This window comes from Pygocentrus nattereri, chromosome 27 (genome assembly GCF_015220715.1).
Source record: "Pygocentrus nattereri isolate fPygNat1 chromosome 27, fPygNat1.pri, whole genome shotgun sequence".
Taxonomy (NCBI): domain Eukaryota; kingdom Metazoa; phylum Chordata; class Actinopteri; order Characiformes; family Serrasalmidae; genus Pygocentrus; species Pygocentrus nattereri.
Genome location: NC_051237.1, coordinates 9,290,466 through 9,316,419, shown reverse-complemented (window position 1 = coordinate 9,316,419; position 25,954 = coordinate 9,290,466). Strand labels below are relative to the sequence as shown.

At 38.2% G+C, this 25,954-nt stretch overlaps 2 protein-coding genes across 3 annotated transcripts in view; both read left to right on the top strand.

The window, feature by feature from the left end:
* The first annotated feature begins 645 nt into the window (after window positions 1-645).
* sem1 (SEM1 26S proteasome complex subunit) lies at window positions 646-2,993 on the top strand. Its single transcript, XM_017695112.2, has 3 exons — window positions 646-814; window positions 1,782-1,875; window positions 2,675-2,993. Exons 1-3 carry the CDS (start codon window positions 739-741, stop codon window positions 2,715-2,717), a joined length of 213 nt encoding a protein of 70 aa, XP_017550601.1. The 5' UTR covers window positions 646-738; the 3' UTR covers window positions 2,718-2,993.
* Window positions 2,994-16,982: 13,989 nt separating this feature from the next.
* Window positions 16,983-25,954, top strand: part of LOC108425971 (calcium-binding mitochondrial carrier protein Aralar2) — a 46,501-nt gene continuing 37,529 nt past the window's right edge. For both annotated transcript variants that reach the window (XM_017695098.2, XM_017695089.2), the window contains exons 1-5: window positions 16,983-17,101; window positions 18,323-18,373; window positions 19,154-19,296; window positions 23,815-23,930; window positions 25,635-25,774. In XM_017695098.2, the coding sequence (XP_017550587.1) occupies window positions 17,090-17,101; window positions 18,323-18,373; window positions 19,154-19,296; window positions 23,815-23,930; window positions 25,635-25,774 (462 nt within the window). In that variant the 5' untranslated portion in view covers window positions 16,983-17,089. The remainder of the gene's footprint in view (window positions 17,102-18,322; window positions 18,374-19,153; window positions 19,297-23,814; window positions 23,931-25,634; window positions 25,775-25,954) is intronic.

Genomic DNA, 25,954 nt, shown 5'->3' with positions numbered 1-25,954 from the left:
AGGTTCCTGAGTAACAGGGATGTTCTAAATACAACATCTAAGCACACATCAAAGAAAAAAAAAGATTTAACATGTCAAAGTGGTATTATTTTCATGCAATTCTGAAATAATAATAGTAATAATAACGATGAAGTATTATTATTATTGTTGTTGGTGTTGTTGTTGTTGTTGTTGATGATGATGATTTATCATTCTGAAATCATCTGTAGGAAATTTACACAGGTTGAAAACAAAATCCGTATTCGATTAACTTGTAGTGGGCTAGGAGGGCCGACAAAGTAACAAAGTAAACTGAAGCAGACGCTGGTATTTCCACACGTGTGCTCAACAGATTTGGCGCATGCGTATCATGTAAGAACGTCATTAATTACAGAACTACTTTCTTTCATTTTGGGTATATGTTAACATTCTGAAAAGTATGGAAATAAAACAAAAAAAGCAGAGTTCAGTTAAATAACTACAAAACATTAAATGTAATGTAACACATAAATAAATTTGTGTATATATATATATATATATATATACACACACACATACGATAAGAACTGTTATTATGCTACTCCAGCTACTCCTCTTCGTACTATTTTAGTCTGTCCATGTTCCTGTGTCTAGTTCTCAGACTGCTCCTTCTGAGCATGCGCACAACAGCACAACAAGCGCGCTTGCGCCATCCCATGATTCTCTCTGAAACCTGCTGAAGAGGCTCGGAGTTGAGAGCTAAGAGACGAGCTATCCGTAATGTCGGAAAAGAAACAGACCGTGGATTTGGGCTTGTTAGAGGAGGATGATGAATTTGAGGAATTTCCAGCCGAAGGTACGTGATTTTTGTAAACATTTTAGTGTTGTGAGCCGCTAGTTTCCCAGTGTGAGTGCACCGTGACTCAGCTAGCTAGCGTTAACGTTACCGGAGCTAACAGCCGCCGCAGTGTGTTTTCTTAGCTATTAGCTAGCTAGCTTCGTAAATTCTGAAGTCTACTCTCAGACAGCTCCTAAAGTGACGGTATTGCTGATGTCTTGTAAATATACTTTACAGTGGCCGGAATTTCAGGAATCAGTTTATGCAGCCTTTGAGCTAGAGTAGTAATGTGAGCCACTGTTAGCTTACGTAGTACAAAGACGCTAAGCACATCACAGAACTGAATTAGCTAGCAGCTAACTTCTCTGTGATGCGAAGAAATACAGATTGTATTGTAAATCAGAGGAGTTTGGCTAGATGATCACCAGCTTTACATCAAGCCAATAAAAAGTTACTTTCGTACTAATGATGAAAACCTGATTTCGCGCCTGTATGTTACAGACTAACTTGGATAACCTAATGTAGTTCCAGTGACCGCTCATGACCCCGCTTCTTTGACAAGCGATTCTGAATCGTGAGAAAGTGGCGTCCGTTATGAATGTCCCAATGTCTCATACTAAAAACGCTGTCGGTTAGCTTAGGCAACTAGTAACTTAAAAACGCCAAATCCCCGAGGTATTTGTCAGCAAGTGCCGTGGAGCAAACGCCGTTGAACGCTTTGGAAGTAGTTTGAGATTTTGAACGTGTTACGTCGTTATTTATTTATTACGACATGTTCATGGAAACGAGTCTAACATGTAAATTAGTGAGTGTTGACAGACATTAACCTACTTCCAGAGAACCTTAAACGTCTTCGACATCATTTTAATTTGACATCAAATTATGACCTCCAGACAAGATCAAATTTTTTTCTTGGAACCTGTTGGAGAAAGTGTAACAATTTTAATAGTTTACAAGTAAGATATTTGTTTTGTGTGGTCCTCAGATTGGACAGGCCTGGATGAAGATGAGGATGCCCATGTGTGGGAAGATAACTGGGATGATGACAATGTAGAGGATGACTTTTCCAATCAATTGAGGTACCTGCTGTCCTTTTGGGTTCATTTGCTTTGCCCAGCCATGAGTTCCAGTTATCATTAGAGAAAAATTAGCAGTCATCTGTTTTGTTTTAACATCAAATATTTAGCCTCATTTAGCCTGATGCTTCATCAGATTTCATCAAACAAAATGAAGTTCTAGCAAAGAAGTTATATACATGACTGCACATATTTATTCAGTTTCTAGGATGAGTGGGACACATTAAAATAATGTTTGTAAAAGCACATTTCTCTTTTAATAAAACAGGAATTCATGTGTAGATGTCCTTAAACATGTCAGTTAACACAGATGGGACCTCTGAATATTGTTGTAATGCATATTAAAGACATTCCTACTTGGCTCTGTTTACAGTGTATCAAGTCTGGGCATTTTTATTGTAAATACAGACTACTTTTAGTTGTTTAAATAATCATCATCAGAAGCTGAGACTGGAGGGGGTAAAAAAACTTGCTGATTCCTAAAGCAAGTTTTGTTGTAGGTTGCTATAAATAATGCCAAGTCTCTCTGTTGGTCTAGTATTTCAGGGGTTTCTTGTGCGCTAAACGCACTTTCCCACTGAAATGGTTTTTCAGGTTGCATACAATTTGTTTGCCTAAATCAGCCGGAAACCAAACAGTTTATCCCATTATTTATGGTGAAAAATAAATGTAAGAACAATCCTACATAATGAAGATGCTTTAAATATGTTTCTTTTTGCAGCTTCAAAATTTGAAAAGCATATTAAATCTTGGGATATTTTTATAAACTTTGTGTAAACTTGTTTTTTTGTTTTCCTTGCAGAGCTGAGCTTGAAAAACATGGATACAAGATGGAGACTTCGTAACCCTGAACGTCCTGAGCTGAGGATTGTTTGTTTTATCACATTTGAATGCTGTCAGTTCCGTCTGCCAGTTTACAAATGTGATTTTGCTTATTTCCTCAGTAAGACGCCAGGAATTCTGACGTTTGCCAGGAATGGAAAGGAAATAGTTTGTATGCATGTGTGAGAGAGCGAGTGTGTTTGAGGGTGTTATGGTTTTGTTTTTTTAAATCTTGTGTTCTCCACAAACCATTTGTATTGTGTTTAGTTATGCTATTAAAGCGATTCTCTATCTATCAAGTTTTTGTTTGATTAAAAAAAATTAAATTAGAAAAAAAAAATTGTAGATGTTTAAGAAAAAAGAAAGAAAGAAATACAAAGATCTGTATGTCAAATTCAACAGGATTTTTATTGTTACAGCTTCATAACCTAAACCTAGGCTTTTCAAGCCTAATTTCAGGCAAACTCAAAACTCTCAGGCAGTTCCTATAAATTTATCTTCATCTTAAAAATTGCATTTAGTGTGATTTGTTACAAGGGAGATACAAAATACTTGTGAACATTTTCAGAGCTATGTGTCAGTATTTGGTTGAAGTCCATAGTTGCTTAAAGCTCGGTTCACTTAATATTAATCAGAATGATTCATGGCACTGGTTTTCAGGTAAAATCCTGGGAATTCCATGCTTTGTTCATTGTTTGTATATTTGGGGTAAATACAATGGCATCATAAATCAGATGTGTTGGACCAGAAAAACAAAATTTCTAAATATGGCAAATGGCATGTCAGTATTACCAAGCTCCTACCAATACTAGCCCGAGTGCTAGGATGCTGATTGGTTTTTTTTTTTTTTTTTTTACGCAATAATCAGAGAAGGCACTGAGAGATTGCGTTGTATGGGTCTTTGTCTGATAACAGCATGAAATTCTGGATTGTATATTGAAGAAAAAGATGAATGTGAGCTGATTCTCTAACAAACCTAGTTAGAAAAATATTACAGAATTGCTTGTAATCTTCCGTAAGGTAAGATTAGGTAAGGTAGGCTACATGATAACAGTAGTCATAAGTAGCCCAACATTAGCATAAGAATAACAAGTAGGTAGTCAAGTATGAAAGTAGTAGTACAGTTTCTTTATTGCAAATGGTATATCTTTTATGCTTTATAAAAGTTTGGTTGAATAACCATATGCAGTTTTGGAGAAGCCTTGCTGGTTATGTATTCTAGTAAATACACACACACACAGTTTTTAGTTGGCCATTTCATGTAAATGCCTTATTACAAAAAAGCTCATGTTAAATTGAAGTAATTTGTAAAAGAAAACCAATATTGGATTTGTCTTTTGCCATCTTAAGTCGGGCTATATAGATATATATTTTTAATTAAAATGTTAACCAAACAATAAAAGGTCTATTATGAGTCTAATCTTTAATCATGGTGGAGACTGTCCTCAAACTTGACATAACTTTCAGCATTAAAAAAGGAAAGGAGAATGGAGTACAGGCAGGTGCAGCAGGATGCCTTTTTTCACCCAGTTAAAAAGTAAATGTGAACACTCTTATCAATTGGCCAGATGGACAAGAGCACAGGGTCAAAGTGTCATTGAAATAAAAAAAAAAAATTCCCATTGCGAATCTGTTGCCAACAATGAAATTTGCTCAACACCCAGATAAGAAACAACTAATATAAATAATGAGCAAACACCACATCTATCTGAAGTTTTTATATTTGTAACCAGCCTCATTTATTTTAGAAGTCAGGCTCACCTATATCCTCTTTGTGTAAGTGTATGTGTCCCCTGCCAGTGATCTTAACAAAAACTTTATGTAACAAATGAAAGGCACTACAGCTAAATTGGACTAATGATGCTGCACACAAAAACAGTTTGAAAATAGGTTTGGGTGTTGTCTGTACAGATGAAAATCTGTGTTGTGTGAGATATTCAGAGATTCAAACCCATGTTGAGTCAGAGGGGGAGCGAGGAGAGAGAGAGAGAGCACTCAGGAGCAGCTCCTCTGTTGTGCACTGGCACTTCCCTCTGAGCGCATGGGGTTTGGCACAGTCTCTGCAGGGAGATTATCCAGTGCAGTGTTTGTCGGAGGCAGGGAGGTGGCCGCAGCATGTGGCCCCAGCCGCTCCTGCCTGGGCCTGCCCACTCCCGGCCGGGCCCTGCTCTTCCGCTCTGCTCAGCGGGGGCTCCCACACAGAACCGGAGGCCAATTTGCCCAGCCGCACTCCTCCAGCAAAATGATTTCTCTGGATTTGTGGTTCTCAGTCCCAGGGCCATAATGAGCTGAAATCGATGCCAGTAAGGCATCTACTACAGCAGGAGAGCTTCCACCCACCTCATTCTACTGCTGCCTCCCCTCTTTCTGTTTTATCTTCTTTTGTTGAACCGTTTTTTCCATAGAAATTCTGAATAGTACATGTAAGCATGTGTGGAATGAGGCTTTGTGATTTTTACCTGATTGATTTGAAATATTTTATTCTTTTAATAATATAAGAATATTATAAATTGACTACATAAGTATTATTTATTATTACCCTTGAAATATATAATACATGAGTTTTTTTTCCACAAATATGCTTTATGGGATAGTTCAATTGAAATCCAAAGGGTTTGAATTAAATGAACTGATAGTAAATCAATAACACCTGCACTTTTTCCTATAATTTAACAAGGGATTACCGAGGAGCAGAGGCATATGCACATGCACAGCCAGACGCAGTCATAACATGCAAATCCACCTATACCCTTGAAAATAAGTGCTCTGCGCTGGATCATTATATTAATTGTTGGAAAATCGGCGAGGTGTGAAAATCACTAAGTGAGAGCAACAGTGGAGAATCTAAGGCCATTTTGTTTGTGCCAAAGGCATAAGGCGTAAGATTGGCCTTGCGTTTGAATGAAGGTGGTCTTTTGTGGCTTCCCCAAAATTCAATGTCATAGTGCATGAGAGCATTACTCTTCAAACCTGTGTGGTATTCTCCAATATATTGCTTCTTTTGTCCTTTTCACAACTGCTTGTGTACACAGATCTTTAGAAATTCTGCTGACAGGTCAGTCTGCAGATCTAAAGGTCAATAGTGAAATTTTCATTGTTTACATAACTTTCACATTTCTATGTTTATAACATCAATGTCCCCTTTTCTGAGAGATGTAAGTGAAAAAAGGACTCGATATTATTAAGCAAAGGTTTTTCCCAATGTTCTTAGTCATTACTTAAATGTAAATTAAAGCTTATTTTTACATCCTGATGATTCATTCTACTTTTCAAAGTTATTTTTTTCACATTTTATACTTATTTATTAACTATTTTATTTTATTCTATTTACTTTGTGGCATTTCCTTTGGCCACAAGTAAACGCAGACATACTGGGTTGCACACGACCTCCGAGAGCTTTCCCTCCGCAAGCCAAGAAAAGACAGGGGGCTGTCGAGCAGGGAGCACGCAGCTGCTGCAATAATAGGCCTAATTGCACATTTTCTTTTGTGGGGCTGAAATTAGTGGCAGAGCGCAGCTACAATGCCCAAACCTCGAGTAAAAAAAAAAAGGGAGAGAGAGAGAGAGAGACTCACGGGGGCAACTGCTCACCAGCGGCCTGTCACCACCACCCACGGCTCCCTGTCCACACCTGCACTCGCCCTCGCCAAAGTAAACACAGATAATAAGGTGTAATTACTTTAAAAATAATAATGAGAGCCCTCCATGTGACAATAGATGGCCTGTTTATTGAGGGATGAAAATAACTTCTCAAGACACAGATGAGGGTTCCCCCCCATCAGGAGACCCCGAAAGGCCATGGCTAACAGTGCACGCATGTGTTAACCTCTTTCCTCGTCCCTTGCGCCCACAGCACTGTATGGAGCACATAAGCAAGGGAGAATCCCTCTCTCTGACTTCAACTCTTTCATTTGTTTTCCTCCGCCAAGCACAAAGTACAGCATCCCTGTACTTTGGAACATTATCATGAAATGACTGTTGGACCTCGATGGCTATTCGCCGTCGTTTAGAGATGATCGACATTTATAGAGACTTGACATGTTCTCACACAGAAACAACACGATGGGTTTGTTTCTTTGTAACAGCATCAGCAGAGGTTGAGTTCGTATGAAAACCAAGTCTTTGCTTTGGTGTCAGTTTGTATTAAAGGCTCTGTTTTTCTGGCCTGCAGGTTAGGAAATTCTCTTCTGTGGCACTGGAAAAATATGCCTAACATGGCTAATGCATAAAGCCTGCATGATTTGAGCAAAACTGCCACTTTGATGTACAGCATGGGGAATAATCTTCAGTAAGATTACGTGAAAGACAATATGGCCCTAGATGTCCAGGGCAAAATATAGGCTGATATGAAGGAATGTTTTATGGTCCACTTTTCTTGCATGCTCATATTACTGCTGGAAATATTCTACTGACTGAGCAATTTCCTCGAATAAAAATGTGCCCAGTGGTATTGCTGCATTTGGCCGGTTTGATTTGTTTACAGTCTTCCTACAACAAACATTAAACCATAGGCACTTTGTTACAGCACTATTGTTATAATTTAACGATTACTACCTGTTCAATCTTCAGCAAAGATCACACTAAACCTTTGTACTATATTTTATGTCAGCCCATTTAATAGTGTTTAATAGCAGTTATGTTAATGCTGCTGCAATTGCCTAGGGCTGATAATTAGCCAGAGAAATTAAACAGTGACATTATACCAGCATGTGCAGTGATGGTTAATGGTCACTTAACACTATTATAGTACAAAATGTATAAATTACAACTTCAGTGAATGCCGTTGTTAAAGACATGTAATATCACCTAGCTATTTCAATATAATTAGATGCTACAAACACACCGGCTCAATAGGCCTGAGCTTATGCTGTCATTATACTAAGAACAGGCATTGGCTTGAATGGATTTTGTAGGACGGCAAAGTTGTTTTTTTTTTTTTTGTTTTTTTTTTCCATGTGACGTCCCCAGCTCCCCACTGTGTCCACATCCAGAGAGTGATACCCAGCAATTACAGTTTGTGCCTTTTTTTTTTCTTACTCCCATTTTCCTCCCAATATTTTAAGCATGCCCTCCATATTGAGCCATCCCACTGCACTTAATAGCCTTGGACAGTCAGGGAAGAAAAATTAACAGAACAATTTAAGCACATCAAGGCTTGGTGGGGCAATTAAGCACTCTTGATGTTATCCTCGGTAGTGAATTACCAGTGCTCTGATAATTGTAATTAATTAATCATCTCACTCGCTCATGCGCTACCGTTTATGCAAGAACTGTAAAGTAGAATGTGGATGACCTTCCAGGTGTGATATACTCCTTTTCTATTTCCAGAACAATTTGTATTTATGTCCTGAATAGAACTGATGTGTCTTTAAAGCATGTACACACAGTACTTTTAATTTAATGATCTGAATTTCTGACTAAAAGGTTGCCAAAGTTAAACTCAACTTTGATATACACTGTAAAAAAGGTACCAAAGGGTTTTTTGGAATAATGACACAGAATAACCTCTTTTGGTCCCGGAAGAACTTTCCAAAAGATGGTTCTGTGCAAGGCTATTATTGTAAATGATATGTGCCCGTCTGAAGAATCTTTTTACATCTTGAAGAATATGATGTAAATAATGTATCCTAATTGAAGGTTTTTTTCTCCACTGATAAAATGTTGCTTTTGAATTTGCTGTGCTGTTCTAGAAGTCAAAGACCGCCCACCATTAATTCACCAATTCACTTTTCAGCTTAAGGAGAGAAGCTGAAACATTTATTAAACTGAAAATTACTATTTTTTAGCATTTACTGTGTCCACCCATGTCCAATATAGCTTCCATTCTTTTCAGGAGATGTGCTTTTAGATTTTCAAAGAGATCAGCAGGGATATTTTCAACATCTCCAAAGCTTAGTCTTAGACTTTGGTTGTATTTTCTGTCAAGATTCTGTAATTTATTTGTCAATATAAATGTAAACCCAAACACATTCAATGACGTTAAGGTCTGGCCTCTGGGGTGGACAGTCCATTGTTATGAGAACACAAAAACCTTGCGTGTTTGATATGCAAATTTGAACCATTTTCCTCTGTTTTTATTTTCTCAGTAACAGCTTCATGAGGTTGTCTTCTTATAAGATGGACAGAAACACCTGTGGATTTTTCAGATCTGAAGCAAGAGTGGAGCTTGATGTTCTCCTCTCTCTCAAATATGAAAACTAGGCAAAAGTAGTTTTTATCTGATAGGGACAGTTATAGGGGTCTACCAGGTTGTTTGGAGTCCCATTTTCTCTTTATATTCTGATAAGTTTTTGAATGCAAGTTTTAGAAACTCCTATTTTTTCCACTTATTTTCCTTTAATTTTTCCGTTCCTTATGCATGTGGACAACTCAGACAAAATTTAAAAACAAAGTTCTGTTTTCTAGGATTTTCTAAGTAAAAATACAATAACTTCTACACAATCTTCATAATACAATCTTCTACAGGGAATATTTAAATTTCAAATTTATTCTGCAATTTTTACTTTTTTTTTTCTTAAAGAATTCCAGTTAACGTAGGTTAGTTTAACATACAGGAAAAATAGATAAATTATAAAATGTCTCAAACATTTGCATGGACCATATTTTATGTTTTATTTTCCCCAAAACGTTAAATTCAGCATTCAACAGGCACACTAAAATGTGTAGATGTATTTTCTGTGTAAAGATTATGTACTTGTTTTCACTTAAATGAATTAAAAAACTAAAGTGTGGTCTCAGTTGTACAGTACTGTACATGATTTAAACAGGTCAACTAGTTGCACATAAAATATATTACATTAGCATTGCTGTCTTTCAGTTGCCTTCTTTTGGCCAGAACTGTAGTGATTAATCATGTCCCGCTGATGACACATATGAATCATATAAACTGAAAGCACCATTTTTCTTCAGTGTAGAACTGTGTGATCACAGCAAGAACCATGTAGGAACACATTATTTTTTAAGAGTGTAAGGTTAAATGTATATTTGGCTCCTGTACGGACACAGTGTGTGATGCATGAGAAAACGAAATGTGCATCCCAACTGTGGAGCAGGAGGATCCTGTGGAACAATGTGCCATTGGGCTGTGCGCGCCTGGGAGGCCTTGGCGCAGGCACAGAGAATGGTACGAACTCAACGAGGAAACAATTAATCATGTGTGAGTGGCTGTCTGCTAACAAGACAACAACAATGTTCCAAATCTCTCCCTGAGGCAGGATTCAAATCCAGAAAACTGTTCCGGCACGCGGCCCCCTCACCCACACGCACCCCTAAACGCATGAGCATATGCACACACACATGCAGGTGCTTAACACTGTAAGACACTGTGATAAAGTGCATCACATTGGAATCTTTGAAGTGGAGTACTCTATTCTGGTTTATGATTTCTTTTCACATCACACATTGCTCAGTCGTCAAGGCTGTAAACGTTCCATAAAAGATAAATGGCCCATTCATGCTGCACTTTCTCAGTCGCAATGCCAACATGGGAAAACTAAAATCTCACGTTAATCAACTTCATTCTGGAAGCAAAGTATGGATTGATGAGCCTTTCTCTTTCTGTTTTGGGGAAATTTCATCCTTAATTTAAGCATGTGTCCTCTGAGTGGCAAGCCCCCTCGAACTGAGTCAAAGCAGGCGACACCTACCGAAATGGGATGGAAAATGTGCATTTTCTTTCATACCACTGGTCTAGGGAGTGGGGAATTAAAGAAATACATAAGCAAACAAAGAGCTGGTGTGTGTTTCAGGATGGGCCGTCTGGCCGGCATCACCCAGGCTGTCAGAATAAGAAGTGACACAGGTTACTGGAGGGCTCCCTGCTGCGGAATACTGTTCCTGCTTGGCGGCAGAAAAACTGCTTTGAAACACCAAATCACTGCGCCGTGCTAACACGTTCTTTGGATAAGAGAAGCAATATGTGTTATCTCACTTTTTTTCTTCTTTCTGATATATGGCTTAGATGATTCCATACGGTACCACTTCATCAAAGTGTCACTGTTGTCCATAAATCTTCTCCAATATTACTTTATTCAGCAAACCAGACTGCCTATATTTACCATATGTCATATTCCTGTTGCTTTCCTATGGCCAAATATAAGGAAGAGAGAAACGCAGTTTGATAGTTTATAACCTACTGTTTCATCTCCAATAATATATGCAACACTGCACCTTTTGGATCAGTTTTAACAACATGTGATTTTGTCTGAGGAGTGTACTGGACTTTTTATACTTATTTGCAGAGAATTTGCTGTGGTAAGGAAAATGATCCCTTTTTAGTGATATTTATTTTCTGTTTGCCTGTTCCGTAACTACAAGAAACATAATAGTCAATATATTTATCTTTAAGAAATTAAAAAGTCTTAACATTTTGAAAGTGTAATAAAGTGAACTAAAGAAAAAAAAAGAGCTTAATGCAACAATAGAGGTAAAAATACTAATAAAAACAGAAGCTATTGAGACTGATGACTTTGATGAAAGTTCATTCTGAGATGCAAGATTTTACAAGTATATATATTAGTGTGGGAAAGTGAAATGAAGCAATAAAAAGAATTTGATGCAAATGAAAAGTTCAACTAACAATAGTATAGGCTGATGCATATTCATTATTTTCTATGATTTGGGAAAAAATCATTCTTTGACACTCACTCAACAAATAGATATAAATAACTGATGAATTTCTTTCCAAAATGCTGTATAATCATGGATATAATGAGAAAAGAATAACAGCTGACCTAATGGAAAAACATTTTTATTTCTCTAATAAAGGTCGTATTAATCTTAATATCACACTGATATTTCTTGCATGTATAAAGTTCCCACCTAACAATGTATATAATTAAAATAAAAAGTGGTCTATAATGCATTTCGGAACAAAAGCCTTCATCTGTATTCATTACTTCTGATTTCTGAATTAATTCGACTGCTTCTACTTTTTGACGGTGTGATCTGCAGATCTGTTACCATGGTGGTATGTTTTCAGGAAGGGGAAAAGGAAAAGACTTAAAGATTTGCCGGTGTACTCGTTTTGTTCAAAGACGAGCAAGCCTGATAATTTCCCACAATGCTGTTGAGCGGCCCCTGTGATCAGCAATTATGAGAATGAGCAGGAATTTGAGGGCCAAGCGTGCAGGCAGAGGGAACAGAATAGCCAAGAGCCTTTCTCGCTCTCTGGTCAGCATGCCTGGGCTCAGTGTCTGTGGGCAGCATCTGGCTCCATTTAGCGGAGCCTGTGGAAAGGGGGTACCCCGCGTCCGCTCGGATTGCAGGTTTTCAGTGTGGGCTCTTGTTTTTTCGGAAAGGGCTAAAGCCTGCTGGTCTGGACCTTCTCAACGTACCCCCAGTGCATCCGCCCATCTCTCCAGAGGGGCAATTTCGGCCCATCCCAGATGCCCCCAGCATGTTTAGTGTAGCTCCTCATTTGAACTGAAAGACGTTGAACAGATTCATTCAGAAGCCAGTCTCCTCAAGCTTTTTGAAGAGAGGAGTGGGTGGGCGTCAGAGAGCAGGGGTACAAGCATGTGTGCACATGCAGTTGAATGCGAGCATGCATATGGGCAGACGATGACGACCGAATATGCAGAGTGAATAGCATCAGTGTGGTGACGCAGTCATGATACTAGACAGTCCTCCTCATCACCCTACCCCTGTGGCTTTGAAAGGCCTCAGTCAATCTGCACCCAGGTCAGGTTTTAGCAAATGATCTATCTAAGCAGAAGCACTGCTCAGTGGATTGATTTATATTTAATCATTGACTACTGTCAAAGCCGTTTTGTTGTGCACGCCAAAGGAAAACCAGAGTAAGTTTGACTTGCTAAGTAAGTCAGCAGGATGTTATTTAAACAGAGATCTATTTTCATGCAAACAAAAATAATCTGTCATGGCCTATTTTACTTATTCGGTTTATGTCAGTGCCACATCCATTTGCAACAATGCATTTGAATCTTTTCTTAATTCTGTCTGACATCTTTCTGTGTCAATGAATACAAAAGAATCTTAATGAAAGGAGATGATATAACGCAGCACTATATTTGTGTATGTAATGCATTTGATCACATTTGGTTGCATTTTTAGAAGAATAAAATAATGCTTTCGATATGAAGCTATCCTAAATCTGATGAAATATGAGATTACATTGTATATTTTATCAACACAGCATAAATAGTTTGAAATGATATGTGTAATGAAATATTACATTATAAAACACAGATTTTGTTTCCCTTTACACCATGTTTAAATGATATTTAATGCACAGACAATTCTTGGTTTCACTGGGAAATCATTCATTAAAGAGATTTAAAAAATGTTTGTGGTGTCCCACAGGATTCAGTATTAGGGCCCGTGCTCTTTACCTCTGGGTTACCTCAAGGTGATGTCACTAGAAAACATAACATAAAATGTATAAAGCTATGCTGATGACACACAATTATACATTTAGATTCCTCCTGATGATCAACACTCTGTACACAGGCTTACCAGCTATTCGTCAGTTATTTCTCAGTGGAAGTATTGCTAAAGTTTGGCCTTTTCTATCTCAGATCGATGCAGACAAACTTGTTAATGCATTTGTTACAAGCATAATTGATTGTCATGCTTGTCTTATTGCTCTCTTATGTTGAAAACCATAAATTCTCTACAACTTGTACAAAATGCAGCAGCACGGATCCTAACAAAAACAAAAAATAGACCTCACATCACTCCCATTTTAAAAGAACTGCACTAGTTATGTGTATCTTTAAGGATAGATTTTAAAATTCTGCTCCTAGTTTTTAAGGCTCTAAATCACATAGCACCTGTGTACCTCACAGACTGTCTGTCTGTTTATGCTCCAACAAGTGATCTTAGAGCTGCAGATACTGGCCTTCTGCAAAATACACAAAACGTGTAGAGGCCTCTTTCTGTTTTTATGCTTCTAAACTGTGGAACTCTTCCACCTTTAATTAGACACTCAGTTCACACATTTCAGAAACATTTTAAAATGTAACTCTTTAACTTAGTGTTGAATTAAAATATATATCTATTTTCTTTTTAACTTGATCTGTTATTGTCTTGTCTATTACAGTAAAGCATTATTAGCTGTCTATAAAGGACTCTGACCGGTATGAAAAGTGCTCTATAAATAAAAAAAAATTATTATTATTATAGATGATGTATAATGTTGTGTTTCACCCAACATCTTACTGTTTTGACAAATGGCCTCAGCCATTATTACAAAGCCAGAATCTTTCTTTATGACTTACTGCATGTGCTATATACTTAACTATGCCTATAGAAAGGCTTACTTAATACATGTTGATAGCAATGCATAACAATTAAACAAGTTATAGGTATTACTTTAGCAAAGATCATATGAACAGTATAGTCATTGCATATATGTTTTATACGAATGACATTTTAAGTGACATCCAATCTGTCTCCATGTAAAACACTTCAACAAGAAACACATTCAAATATGAAATTAAAACGAATCTCTTAGATCTTCATGGTGTCATTCATTTAAGAAGGACATGGTAAGACATGCAAAGATTGCAAAGGACAACATAAAGTTAAATCATGCCAGTCATTTTCATCAGTAGCCCACTTGAAAACCAACTATTAAGCTGTCAACATGTCAATGAGACACAACTTCTCTGAGTCACATCTCCACAGCTCTGTTACTTTAAATAGAAGGTATTTAACCCTGAGACCTCTGAGGTCCCTTGTTGCGGACTATTAATAGTGGCATTGGCTAAGAGCAACAAAGTAGACCAATCATTTGTTTTCAACAGGTTCTATTTTCATAGCATAGACTTTAAACAACTAAAAATAGGGACATCACCTTTTACAAGATGCATATGTTCCTTATGGAGAAAAGGGTGACCCTCAGGCAAAGGCATGTCAGGGGTCTCCAGGTCTACCAACATTTCCCGGCCACTCAGAAAAGCTGGACCACAGCGGAGCCAGGTCCCAGCAGTTAGACATCTCATATTACTCTGGTCACGCCTAAGAGAAAAAGCAAATTCAGTCTTTTGCAGTCTTTTGCAGCTTCAGAACAAGCAGTCTTTCCTTGTACCTACTGCATATATTCATTTTTCAACAGAACATACAGGAAAAAATAGCAACAATAACTGTCAATGACATATAAATGCCACAACAAAATAACCCATATACTGGGAAGTCTTGAAAATATCATTCTGTTTGGTGTACTCCAAGTCAAAATATGAATTATGAAAGACCTTAAATGCAGGTTTATGGAATTCATTAGTTCATAAACATTACTACAAGGTATATTACCCAATAAAGGATCAAGCAGGTGCCATCAATATTTTGGGGGGAAGAGGAAGCCCCAGCAAAACCCATTTTTAGAGGCAGAGGAAACCTGCTGTGAAAAATACTGTGGTTCATGCTGCTGCTCCAGGAACCCAAGAAGCCACCAGCAAAAAGCTATGAATTATTTTGAGCGCACAAATGCATTTTCTTTGAAGACCATCTACCATTAGAGACCTTTTGCTCCCTTCAAAATTGTTTTTATGCTGTGGGTAATGTTAACCTTTGCTTTTGTAGTCATGGAATTCACTTTTTTTTCCATCAGAAAGCAAATAGCAGAGGGAATGGCTCAAAATAAAGTAGAGGAACCTTTTTAGAAGAAACGAAGTGATGGGAAAGAAAGACTAGAATCAAGGATTTTGCATTAGCTTCAGCCATAGGACACTGCTAGAAAGCCATTCTTCCTCATGCTATTGTGTTTTTGGGATGGCAGTGTTCTAGATAATTCTATAAATTCAGCACATATGTATACTTTGTATATATTTTATACTTTGTATAAGCTTTGTATTTGAGATTTGTTGTAAGGGAGCATAGGTAGTCTGTGTTATCCATTGGCTTGCTTTTTCAGAATATAGTCTACTGAAACAATAGCTCTCACACCTGAGTTTGTGGCTTTTTTTGTGATTTTATTCAACTCCTATCTTTTGCTCTGTTTGTCTTTAAGTGGCCACCATGTACAGTGTGTACACACTTTAGGCTAAATGTTTTATTTAACAAATGCCTTGGTTAAAAATACAAACCGAGCACAGAACACAACACATTCATGAGCGTTAGTTCAATGCAATTGGAATTACAGGCATTGAGGTACCTGAAAGTAAACTCTTTGAACTGATGTGCTGATATACTGAGTGTTTACTGTAGGAGATTAATCCATTTCTACTACATCTACATGCTATACGTTTCTTGTCCACATATCTTACTGTGAAATAAACTGAGACTTATGTGATGCCTTTTGTATATGTATTTGATATGGAGGCTATAGAATGTTTGTGGCCTGTATTCAGTCAGTCAGTTATTCACTGTGTCTCTTTACCACTCTACGCTATGTGAAGGTGCTGTACAAGGTCATGTAACTTTAATGGCGTAGTTGGGCATCTACTTTCCATATACTCAGCTCTAATATGGGGTTTACACATATGGCCACCTCTATTTTGTTTTAATTCCAACTCGCTTCACAATCAGGGAGTCCCAATCCATGGAGCCCTGATTTATAAAACAGTTGAATAAGCCATATTAATAATATTATATTATAAATATAATATGCACCATCACTACCACCACCACCACCACCAACAACAACAATAATAATTTAATATAATATTTATATATAATATATAACTTGAACCCCGTGTTTGAGTCTTCACCAGCAGTCAGTCACAGACATAATACATAATTTCAGGTAAAAATTGACTGGGAGTGAAAACTGCTGAATGTCAGTTCTGATCACTACATAATTTGCTACTGACATGCTACTGCGTGAGAAACATTAATGTCAACCATGAATTTTCTATTAGTCCGATATGCTACTAACACCACGCCATAACAGGCCTTGGGTACGGCTTGCTAATGTCAGTTCTGTGAAACTAGAAATGTTTTAGCTGTTAGGTTCTTATCTATTTTTGTAATGCTACATACCATTTCTTAAATTCAGTCCACATCATTTGAAAACATTCATAAACAAGGAGACTCCTGAGGCCAGGATTTCAGAAAATAGTTTATAAACAACTATCGTTCATGTTGTGTCCTTCCAGAAATGGAAGGTGTAGATTTATCCCATATCCACTTTTTCTTTGCACTAATTTACACCAGAATTATAGTTTACCCACTTTTTCTTAGGACTACACCGCTTCATTACAGCTATTCGTTCAAGGTCCCGTCGTCACCTGTTTGCAGCAGCCTTCTCTGTCCATTGAAGTAAAGTGATTAATCTGAAAAGCTCCACACCCACAGACTTTCTGTCCAAAGTGGCGGGAATCTCCCGCCACCTCGCGCCTCTCCAGCCTCACAGCCGCATCCCGCACGTGATCTCCATGGAAACGTCATCACGCGTATAGGAAGTCATCCTGTTGCTATAGCTGCGCGCTAGCTGAGCATGGCAGCGAAGGTAAGCACTATTCTCACCAAGAGCAAACCTTACTTTCCTGTCGTAGAGGATTGCTCATGCTTGTCCAGCTCCGTGAAATAGGAGTTATATCAAACACACACTCACGCCAGAACTGTGGACACGCGGAGACACTGATATTAGCCGGTAACCTTCACCAACCAGAAGCCGGCAAAATGGCTAGCTTGTTAGCCTACCAGCTAATGTCCGAGGTGAAAGCTAACTTAGCCTTTCTCAATGACGTTTCGGACATTGGCTGTCAGTTTATAAGCCACCAAAACTGGCAAATCGCCTAACGCTGTCCGTATTCTCTAAACAAATCTGTCTGTGTTCGCTGTCTTGGTCAAGTCCTAAAGATAGCTATCACGGCAGACTTTACTGAGGTTAGCTTCATAGGTTACTTATTCTGTAGGGTAACCAAGATTCTGCAGTTTCAGGATGTAATCAGGCCGAGCCGGGGTAAACCTGTCCTTTATAACCTGTATTAGGATTGTTATCGATGTTTTTGTCGGTTGAATCTGAGGTTACTCTCTGCTTTAAGTGATGTGTTTTAATCCCTCCTATAGTTAAATGACTGCGCCAAATCAGTAAATCACGTGAGAGAATTATGTGATGCTTAATCATTATTATAGCTAACCATCAAGCAAAGCACCCATCAAAGTGCCTGTGTCCAAAGGTATCCAGAGAACAGTTCTACCAATTGTCAGATAGACAATAAATCTCCCCAGTGCTGAATAGTGGAAGTGCATTCTCTGTAGTGATGAAGGACTATTGAAAACCTTTGGGATGACTTGTATGTGATCCAGAACAGGTCATTCAGCATCAGTACTAATGCTGTTGTGGTTACATTCCATCAATTTCATCCATTCCTCACAGCAGTGTTTCATCATCAAGTGTAAAACCTCTCTACAAGAGAAGAGACTGTTTCCTCAACAAAGTGGGGACAAACTCCCTATTTATACCTTTGAATGAACAGGTGTCTACAAACCTTTACATTTAGGTTGTGATAAAACAACAATGGCACAATAAACGTGCTGCCAACGAATAACCTCTCTCATAGGTAATCACTGTTACTTTAAACTGTCATGTCCCAGCATGCGTTACATAGAAGTAGTGGACCACAGAAGGTAACAGCGTCAAGTGTGCCAAAAAGTATCCTTTGAAACACCTAAGCAGAATAACATTTTTGAATATCAGTGATTGAGTGTTCACTTATTTTGACAGGTATTTGGAAGGAGGGCTGACCCTGCTGAGCTCAGATCCATTTTCCTGAAGGTAAGTCAGGACGCATCTCGTTCAGGGGTTACAGATCAGAGCACTGGATGGTGTGGCCCAAACATGATGCAGCTGCCAATATTGCATTAGCTTTGGCTCATAGTGCGCAGACAAAGCTTTAATGGCGTTCAATGAGCATATTCCTTTTTTTGATGTAACCATGTAATGAATTTCTCATTGTAGAAAGAAAACCTGATGATTAATTTTAAAATGCAACCAGCACTGTATGGAATTCGTAGTAAGTTCACATGAATACATAATGTGGAGTTCCTTAAAAATGCATACATGCTTTACATGAATAGATTTTAAACATGGTGATTCTGAGAATTCAGCCTAACTGAAATATGAAAGTCTTGGTTGACACATTTGCTGCCATAGACAGTAGTGAGTACTGACTTTTCAAATAAACACTATATTAAGCACTGTAATTTCGAATGTAATTCTTTCTTGTGCTGTATCACCAATCCATGTTTATTTTATTCCTCTGGGAGTTCTTGTGGATTTCAGAAATGTTCCTAGGTTTAAGTTATGTTACATTTAAAAATGAAGCCATGTTATGGGTGATCTTGTCTTACATTTAAAACCATATTGAATATAGTGCTATCTAGCGCTATATAACACATTAAAGGTCTAGGGGGGGCAGTAATTTTCTACCAAAATTTAACAAACCAAACAGCAGGCAAATCAGTGGTGAAAATGGGTTCCCATAATTAAAAAAAAAGATTTTTCTTTTGTTGTTGAGCACTGTTGTAGCATCACATTTTTTTTTTGCCTTCACAGTATGCCAGTGTTGAGAAAAATGGTGAACACTACATGTCTCCAGAGGACTTTGTGTCCAAGTTTCTCCATGCCCACACAGACATAAAACTGTCCAAAGAGGCGACAGCTCTGTTGGCAGGTGTTGTGAACCAGACCAAAAATGGGTGGGTGTCCATTTCTTTGTCTTATTTCAATCTGAGTAGACCATGGTCAACTTATAGATTAATTGTCTTAGGTAACAAAGGACTGTGAAATTTATTTATATTTATTTATAAAACGCTGAACGTGCTAGAAATCCAAAACTAAATGTGAACATGGCCGCAGTGTTGTGTTTTGCAGTGTCTTTTTATTCTCTTAATTGCTCAAAAGATAAAATTGCTCCCACTACACATATATTTTCTGATATCTGACCCACCAGTTTAAATGCTATTTTAAATGAATGAACAAAGGATTGAAATTCAGAGATTTTTAATGTTTTCTCAGTATGACTCATGACCTCTTGTTTTATAACAGTGCACTATGCACAGCAGTTATAAACAAAGCTTTTGTTTGATGGTTTGGGTAATGCAGCAGTATCTTCCTTTTTTTAATCCTGTGCTAGAATAAAGGGTCAGAAATCTTAATGCACAACACTGCACTCAGGTGCAGATCCATTCAGTAGGCTGATTCCACCCCTTTTACATTAATATGTATGTTTTTAATGATACATAATGATGGCCAATGAAATGTTAGGGTAAGTCAAAAAGATTGTGCGTTGCCACGGCAACCACCTGGGCTGTGGCGTGCAGAGTGCATGTGGTCATGCTGCACACATTATTGAGGCTGCTTTAAACAGGGAGAGGCACACATGCTCTGTAATTGCCTGTGCCATTCAGCTGCCGTGCATTGTGTGACTTTGGGGCTGGATAAATGGCTGCATCGCAGCTATTAAGGGATAACTATTAGAGAATCATGGCTTGAGCTCTGTATCTGAACCTCATTTGGTTATTTGTAGGGGTTCAAATAATAATGGGAAGATTGTTGGATTAAGTCAAACAAAAGAAGTAATATTTAATGTTTACACAGATTCCACTAGCAACAATTTACATTTTATATATAAATTGTACATTTAGTATTACTGAATTGGTATTACATTTGGTAGAGGCAAACTGAGTATAATAGCTTCTTAATTGTGTATGCCATTATTAGTATTTAAAAGAAACTCAGCAGAGCCCAATAAATGTGTACAATGTAGACATTACAACTTCATCTTTAACTTACTGTGAAAAAGGCCTACAGCCTTATATGTTCATTTAGCAATGATATGTATTATCACTTGAATAGAACAGTACTGTACATATTTCTGAGGAGATAAAATAAAGGATAATTTGCATAAGGAAGAAGAAAATCAAAGCAAAGTAAGGAAAAACAGAGTCTGCATTCAACAAATGATTAAGAGACATAGAGACTCTAAGGACTCATGCAAGACCTAGTAGACCACCAAAACTGTCACTATCAAATAAAGCTTTCATCTTTGAGAGATACACTCTTTAAAAAAAATGCATAAAGATTTTTTGTGAGATGCCACAGAACTATTTTTGGTTCCCTAAAGAACCTTTCAGTGAATGGTTCTTTGGAGAACCAATTTTTTTGCAGTTGACGTGTCATTGTAAAGAACCAGCTTAGTTTAATGAACCTTCACAAGTCTCCTTTGTAGGATGGAAGCTGTAATAAAGACAAAGAGTGGACACACTAAATATTGACAGATGTTGCATTTAGTTGTTGAGGCCTCTGTATAATTTTGTTTAATATATGTTTTCTGCTTTTTTTGTCTCTGAGGCTGAAAATTGAAAAATGTATAATTTTCTGGTAATTCTGTGCTTGTTTGGTGCTCGTTGAATGTTTCAAAAGTAAAACTGTTACAAAAGTGAGGTAGATTTCCATCTGATTTGGATGAATAACTTTCTTGAGGTGGACGCAAACAGCGCATAGCATCTCCGGCCTCCTCCTGCGTATGGGGAAATCAGGTGATATAGTGACATATGTCAGGCACTGAATCACTTCTCTCATTCATTCGGCCCTGTTTGGAGGGCATCGCGCCAGTGTTTTCTAAATCAGTCATTCTGCACATGTAGACATCCCTGCTGACTCAAAGATCTGTCAGACACATTCTGAATCTTTTTTTTCCTCCTCCCTCTCCATTTTTGATGAAAAAATTCTTCAAGTGTGAAACTCCATAGTCTCTTGGGGGTTAAAACTTTGTAAAGAGGACATGCTGGGAAAATAGCAGGCCGCGCCCGTGTGCATTCAGCCTGGTCTGAGGTGTGCACTCAGGGAAAGCTAAAACAGCCAGTGTCCCCTCTGCAGGGTTGTCAGTGACAATGACAGGCCCGGAGCTTATTGAAGGTGCTCTCTCCTCACCTGTCATGGATAAAAGCCGCTACGCTAAGCTACTGCAATAATAAGTCTGTAAATAGTGTTTCTGCTATCTTTTAGCGACAGTGTTTACCAGCACAGGATAAAAGCCTCCTTTCTGTGCTAGAAGCCATGCGGTTTAAAAGGATGCGGCACTCTCAGGCATAAATGCACCTCTACATGATGATAACAATGGATTATAATCTGGGTATCGTGTCGTATATGTTAAACTCAGACTGTGAGGCTGCAATTATAAAGCTTTTTTTCTTGACTGACAAAATTCATGTTCAATAATGGCCATACAAAGGCCAGAATAGCTATAGTACACAGAAATGGAAAAGAGGCATATCAAATGACCACAAAATGAAACGTGCTCATTTCCCGTCTACAGCTCTGAGGTTTTTGTGGTTAGAATACATGATAGTGGAGCTCTTGCACACACCAGTGCAATTGGGATCCTGTGGGGGTGGGGTGGGGGGTGGGGGTTTATTTCCTTGTAAGATGTTCCATGACCTGATGAGGCACAATCCTGTAAACAAGTGCTGCAAATAAGTGTAAAAGAAAAAACAAAGAAATTCTGTGCGCTGCTGTGCTTCAGAAAATAAATGTCTGCCTCCTGAATTCCACCTTGTAGATCATTAAACAGATAATTTGTTGGTATAGGAAGGTCATAGACAAATGAGTGGCATGGCAATAATGCATGTTTTTACATAGAGTAAAGGTTTTTCTGGTCCTGTGCCATATTAGTTGATGGTTGGAAGATGTTCTGCATTGATTTGATTATTTAAAACCTGATATGGATGCACCACATAATTATCTCTATTTGTTTTGTAGTCATTTTCCAGTAGTCAGGGCATTGCTAATCAACCATCATGGGCCTCATCTTCTGACAGTGCCTTGCCTCTTTGAGAGCCTATGTAACCTAGATCTTCTCTCAAGTCTCATTTCAGGTGTGTTAGTTCTCAAATAGAAGTGTCATTTACAGTACAGCCGATACAGTCTGATCGGTACAAGACCAGCACTGCTGTGAAATATGGCAGATATTTCTGGAGTTACGGCACATTTGTTCTGTAGCAAAGTTTAAATCGGCTGCATTCTTCTTGTGAAAACAGCAGCCATAGCATGTTTGCCTTTGGTTTTAATCACTGATGCATGGGCTGAGCGGAGTGGCTTTGTGGCCTGCCGCCCACTCTAAAGCAGCAGGCTGCTGTTCTCAAACTGCCAGCTTAGTTAATAAAACAACTGCTCTTGACTCTGCAATATGCCTGATTTTGCATGCTGGAGGCGTGTAAATTCTCAGTTCCTTTGAATTTCATCAGTAACGAAATTAATTAGAGTGGCCACGAAAATGTAATCATTGCTCCCTGGAAATTGAAATAAATTAGAGATGCACGCATTGGGGACTGCTCATTAGTACTGACCTCGCGTAATTACTGTATCCATTTGTGAAATTCATAATGGAGTTGAGGCAACTTTGAACTTAGCTTAAATAAAGACTAGATTGCACAGTCCCCAGGGTTTCCTGTGAATGTTCAAATGGCTTGTTTGATGAGGTGTGTGTGTGTGTGTGTGTGTGTGTGTGTGTGTGTGTGTGTGTGTGTGTGTGTGTGTGTGTGTTTGTGTGTGTGCGTGTGTGTCTGTGTGTGACAGAGAGAAAGAGGGAGAGAGAGAAGAGGAAAAGTGAGAGAGTGTTGGGAGATATCACCAAGTTTGAAGTATCAGCATTAGTGTAATGATAGCTAGAGCTTGATCTTATGGGTTAGGCGCAAATCTTGTAGCGTGCTTGTGCACCTACGTAGCAGATAGATGCATTACGATTGCGACATGCGAATATGCAATTTTACTGAAAGTTTTATTGCTCCATGTAATCATTCTACGTACTGTATTTCCAGTTATTTTGAATTGGACTGAGAGCTTTAACTGTTGCCATTTTCAGTGCCTGAGGTAATGACATTTGACAGTCAAATTGGAAGCACTTCAATCAAGATTGCTATAGATGAATAGCCTGTTATGTCAATTTGTTTTGTCATTCACTTAAGCCCTGTGCCTAGAATTGAGACTGGACTGTGTATTTAGATGTTTTGTACATCATAATTTTAGGCTGATAATTACAGCTGAACAAATCACTCAAGTGTCAAGTGTTCACAATGAAAATATGTGCTACCTTTTTTGTTTCACTGCGAGAAGCAGTAATCAGTGACTGATACCCACTCATCATACAATAATGCAGTGCTGGGGTGTGCTGGAGCTGCTTCTAGCCTGTAAGGCTGTTTGTCTCCCTCCTCCAGGCTGATCTCCTTTCAAGAGTTTGTGGCCTTTGAGTCCGTGCTGTGCGCTCCAGATGCCCTCTTCATGGTCGCCTTCCAGCTCTTTGACAAAACTGGCAACGGCGTGGCCACCTTCGGTGAGTGCCTTTTTATGTGTCATATGCTTTTATTTTTAGCAAGCCTGTTCTCGACAGAAATGTTACGCTCATCACACTTTATTTATTCAAACAACTGTTAATTATAGTCTGATCGAGCTGTTAGACAGTGTTTTCCATCAAGAGAAACACTAGCACTTCATTGATCTGCAGGCTGAGGGACAACGCTTGCTCTTTAAAATGCAGTTCAGTTTCATTTGGTGCTCAGTTGACATGGGTTTTCAAGTTCGGCACCCATTAAGCTGACAAGATGGCACAGAGAACTGGGACACAGCGATGGGGATGACACCTTCACCACGGGTTGGAGATGTTACTGTCACTATTATCTAAATGCTCTGGGGCGCCGTGGTGCACATCCACAGCCACATGTGCATGTTTCACATTTCCCTAATTGATTTAAACAGCCCAGTGTTTGCTGTTGTGTAGTAGAGATGCATCAGCTCGACTTGATTTCGGATGCACAACACATGCTGCTTATGCCCAGAGAGAAAGAAACTTTTGTTCTAATTGTTGTAGTCAGTAGGGAGTATGATCATTTAGCTTGATAATATTATGCATATATGTAAATTCTCCTATCCAAATTGATCAATTAGCTATTTAGACGTGATGCTTTGGTGTCATAATTAAAAGGTCTGATGTTTTACTGTGACTGTAAAGGTTAATTAATGCTACAGCTTAGTGTTACAGTTCTTCTGGGGGAGGGGAAAATAAGAGGAGTTCACAACTGCATTGACATATGATGTCTTGTGTACTTCTATGCTGTTTTCTATGCTGTTTTAAGGCACTTTTACATAGATAACAAATAGCTTCTGACTGAGATTATGGTCTTGTCAAAGTCATTTTCTTGTGATGCATTACAGGGTATGGCTACATGCATTACCTTCAAAATGTCGAAGGCTGCAGGACCCTCATGTTTATAACTCTCTTAATGCCATTAAAGGCTTTAAAGGTGACTTGTTATTTTAAGGCAGTTTATTTTTCCCTTCAATAAACTGCCGTTTTAATATCACATTGAGCTTTTCATTTTCGAAAATGAGTTCAATTACGGAATGATTTGAGTCTACCCCAGAAACCAATCCCCCCTCCATTTCCACAATTCATAATTAGGTGAAATACAGTTAATAAACATGCAGTCTGAAATATGTGTGCCAGCTACTCGACTGTACTCCTGCCAAAGAGATAAAAAGGAAGAAAAGCTTGAGTGTTGACAGCTCCATAAACGCAAGCCTGGAACAGCGCTACAGTCAAACTCTGTAGCAATGTAATATATTTATTGCCTCATTAAAAAGAAGTCGTGCTCCAAGGAGAATGGTCCTAAGTAATATGTGCACCCTTGTAATTTCTTTCTTTTTACCCCCTCATAATCTCAATTGCTAACTAAAAATTTTAGTTACTGTGAATTTTCTCTTTTTTCTTGGTTCATTGTAGTTATTTATCCATTTAGTAAGAATGCTATTAATAGCTATCTTGGAGGATAATGAAACATTTACCTTTGCTTTTCATAGACTGCATTTATATTAGGTAACAATATTATAAAATATGGTGAGCAGATTTCGGAAAAGCTATGTTAAATGTGGTGATGGTCTATACAGCAAATTTAATGTAGTTTCTATAGCAAAATATATTTTATCAAACATATTGAAATAGACAGAATAAACAATGTTTGACCACTGATGTATATTTCAGATGATGTAAAACAAGTGTTTGGACAAACTACTATCCATCAGCACATCCCCTTCAACTGGGACTCGGAGTTTGTTCAACTTCATTTTGGCAAAGAAAGGAAAAAACACTTGAACTATGGGGAGTTCACACAGTTCCTGCTGGTGGGTACCATCATTGTTCTCTCTTGCTTCATTACTTTCTCTGTTTCTAGCAGACAGCCATCAAAGGTGTCTACCCATTATCTTTGTTTCTTGCTCTCATTCACACTAAATGTAACTGGTTTAGAGATTAGGTCCATTCACTTTCACACTTATCATTGCACAGAGAGCCATTGCCTTTGC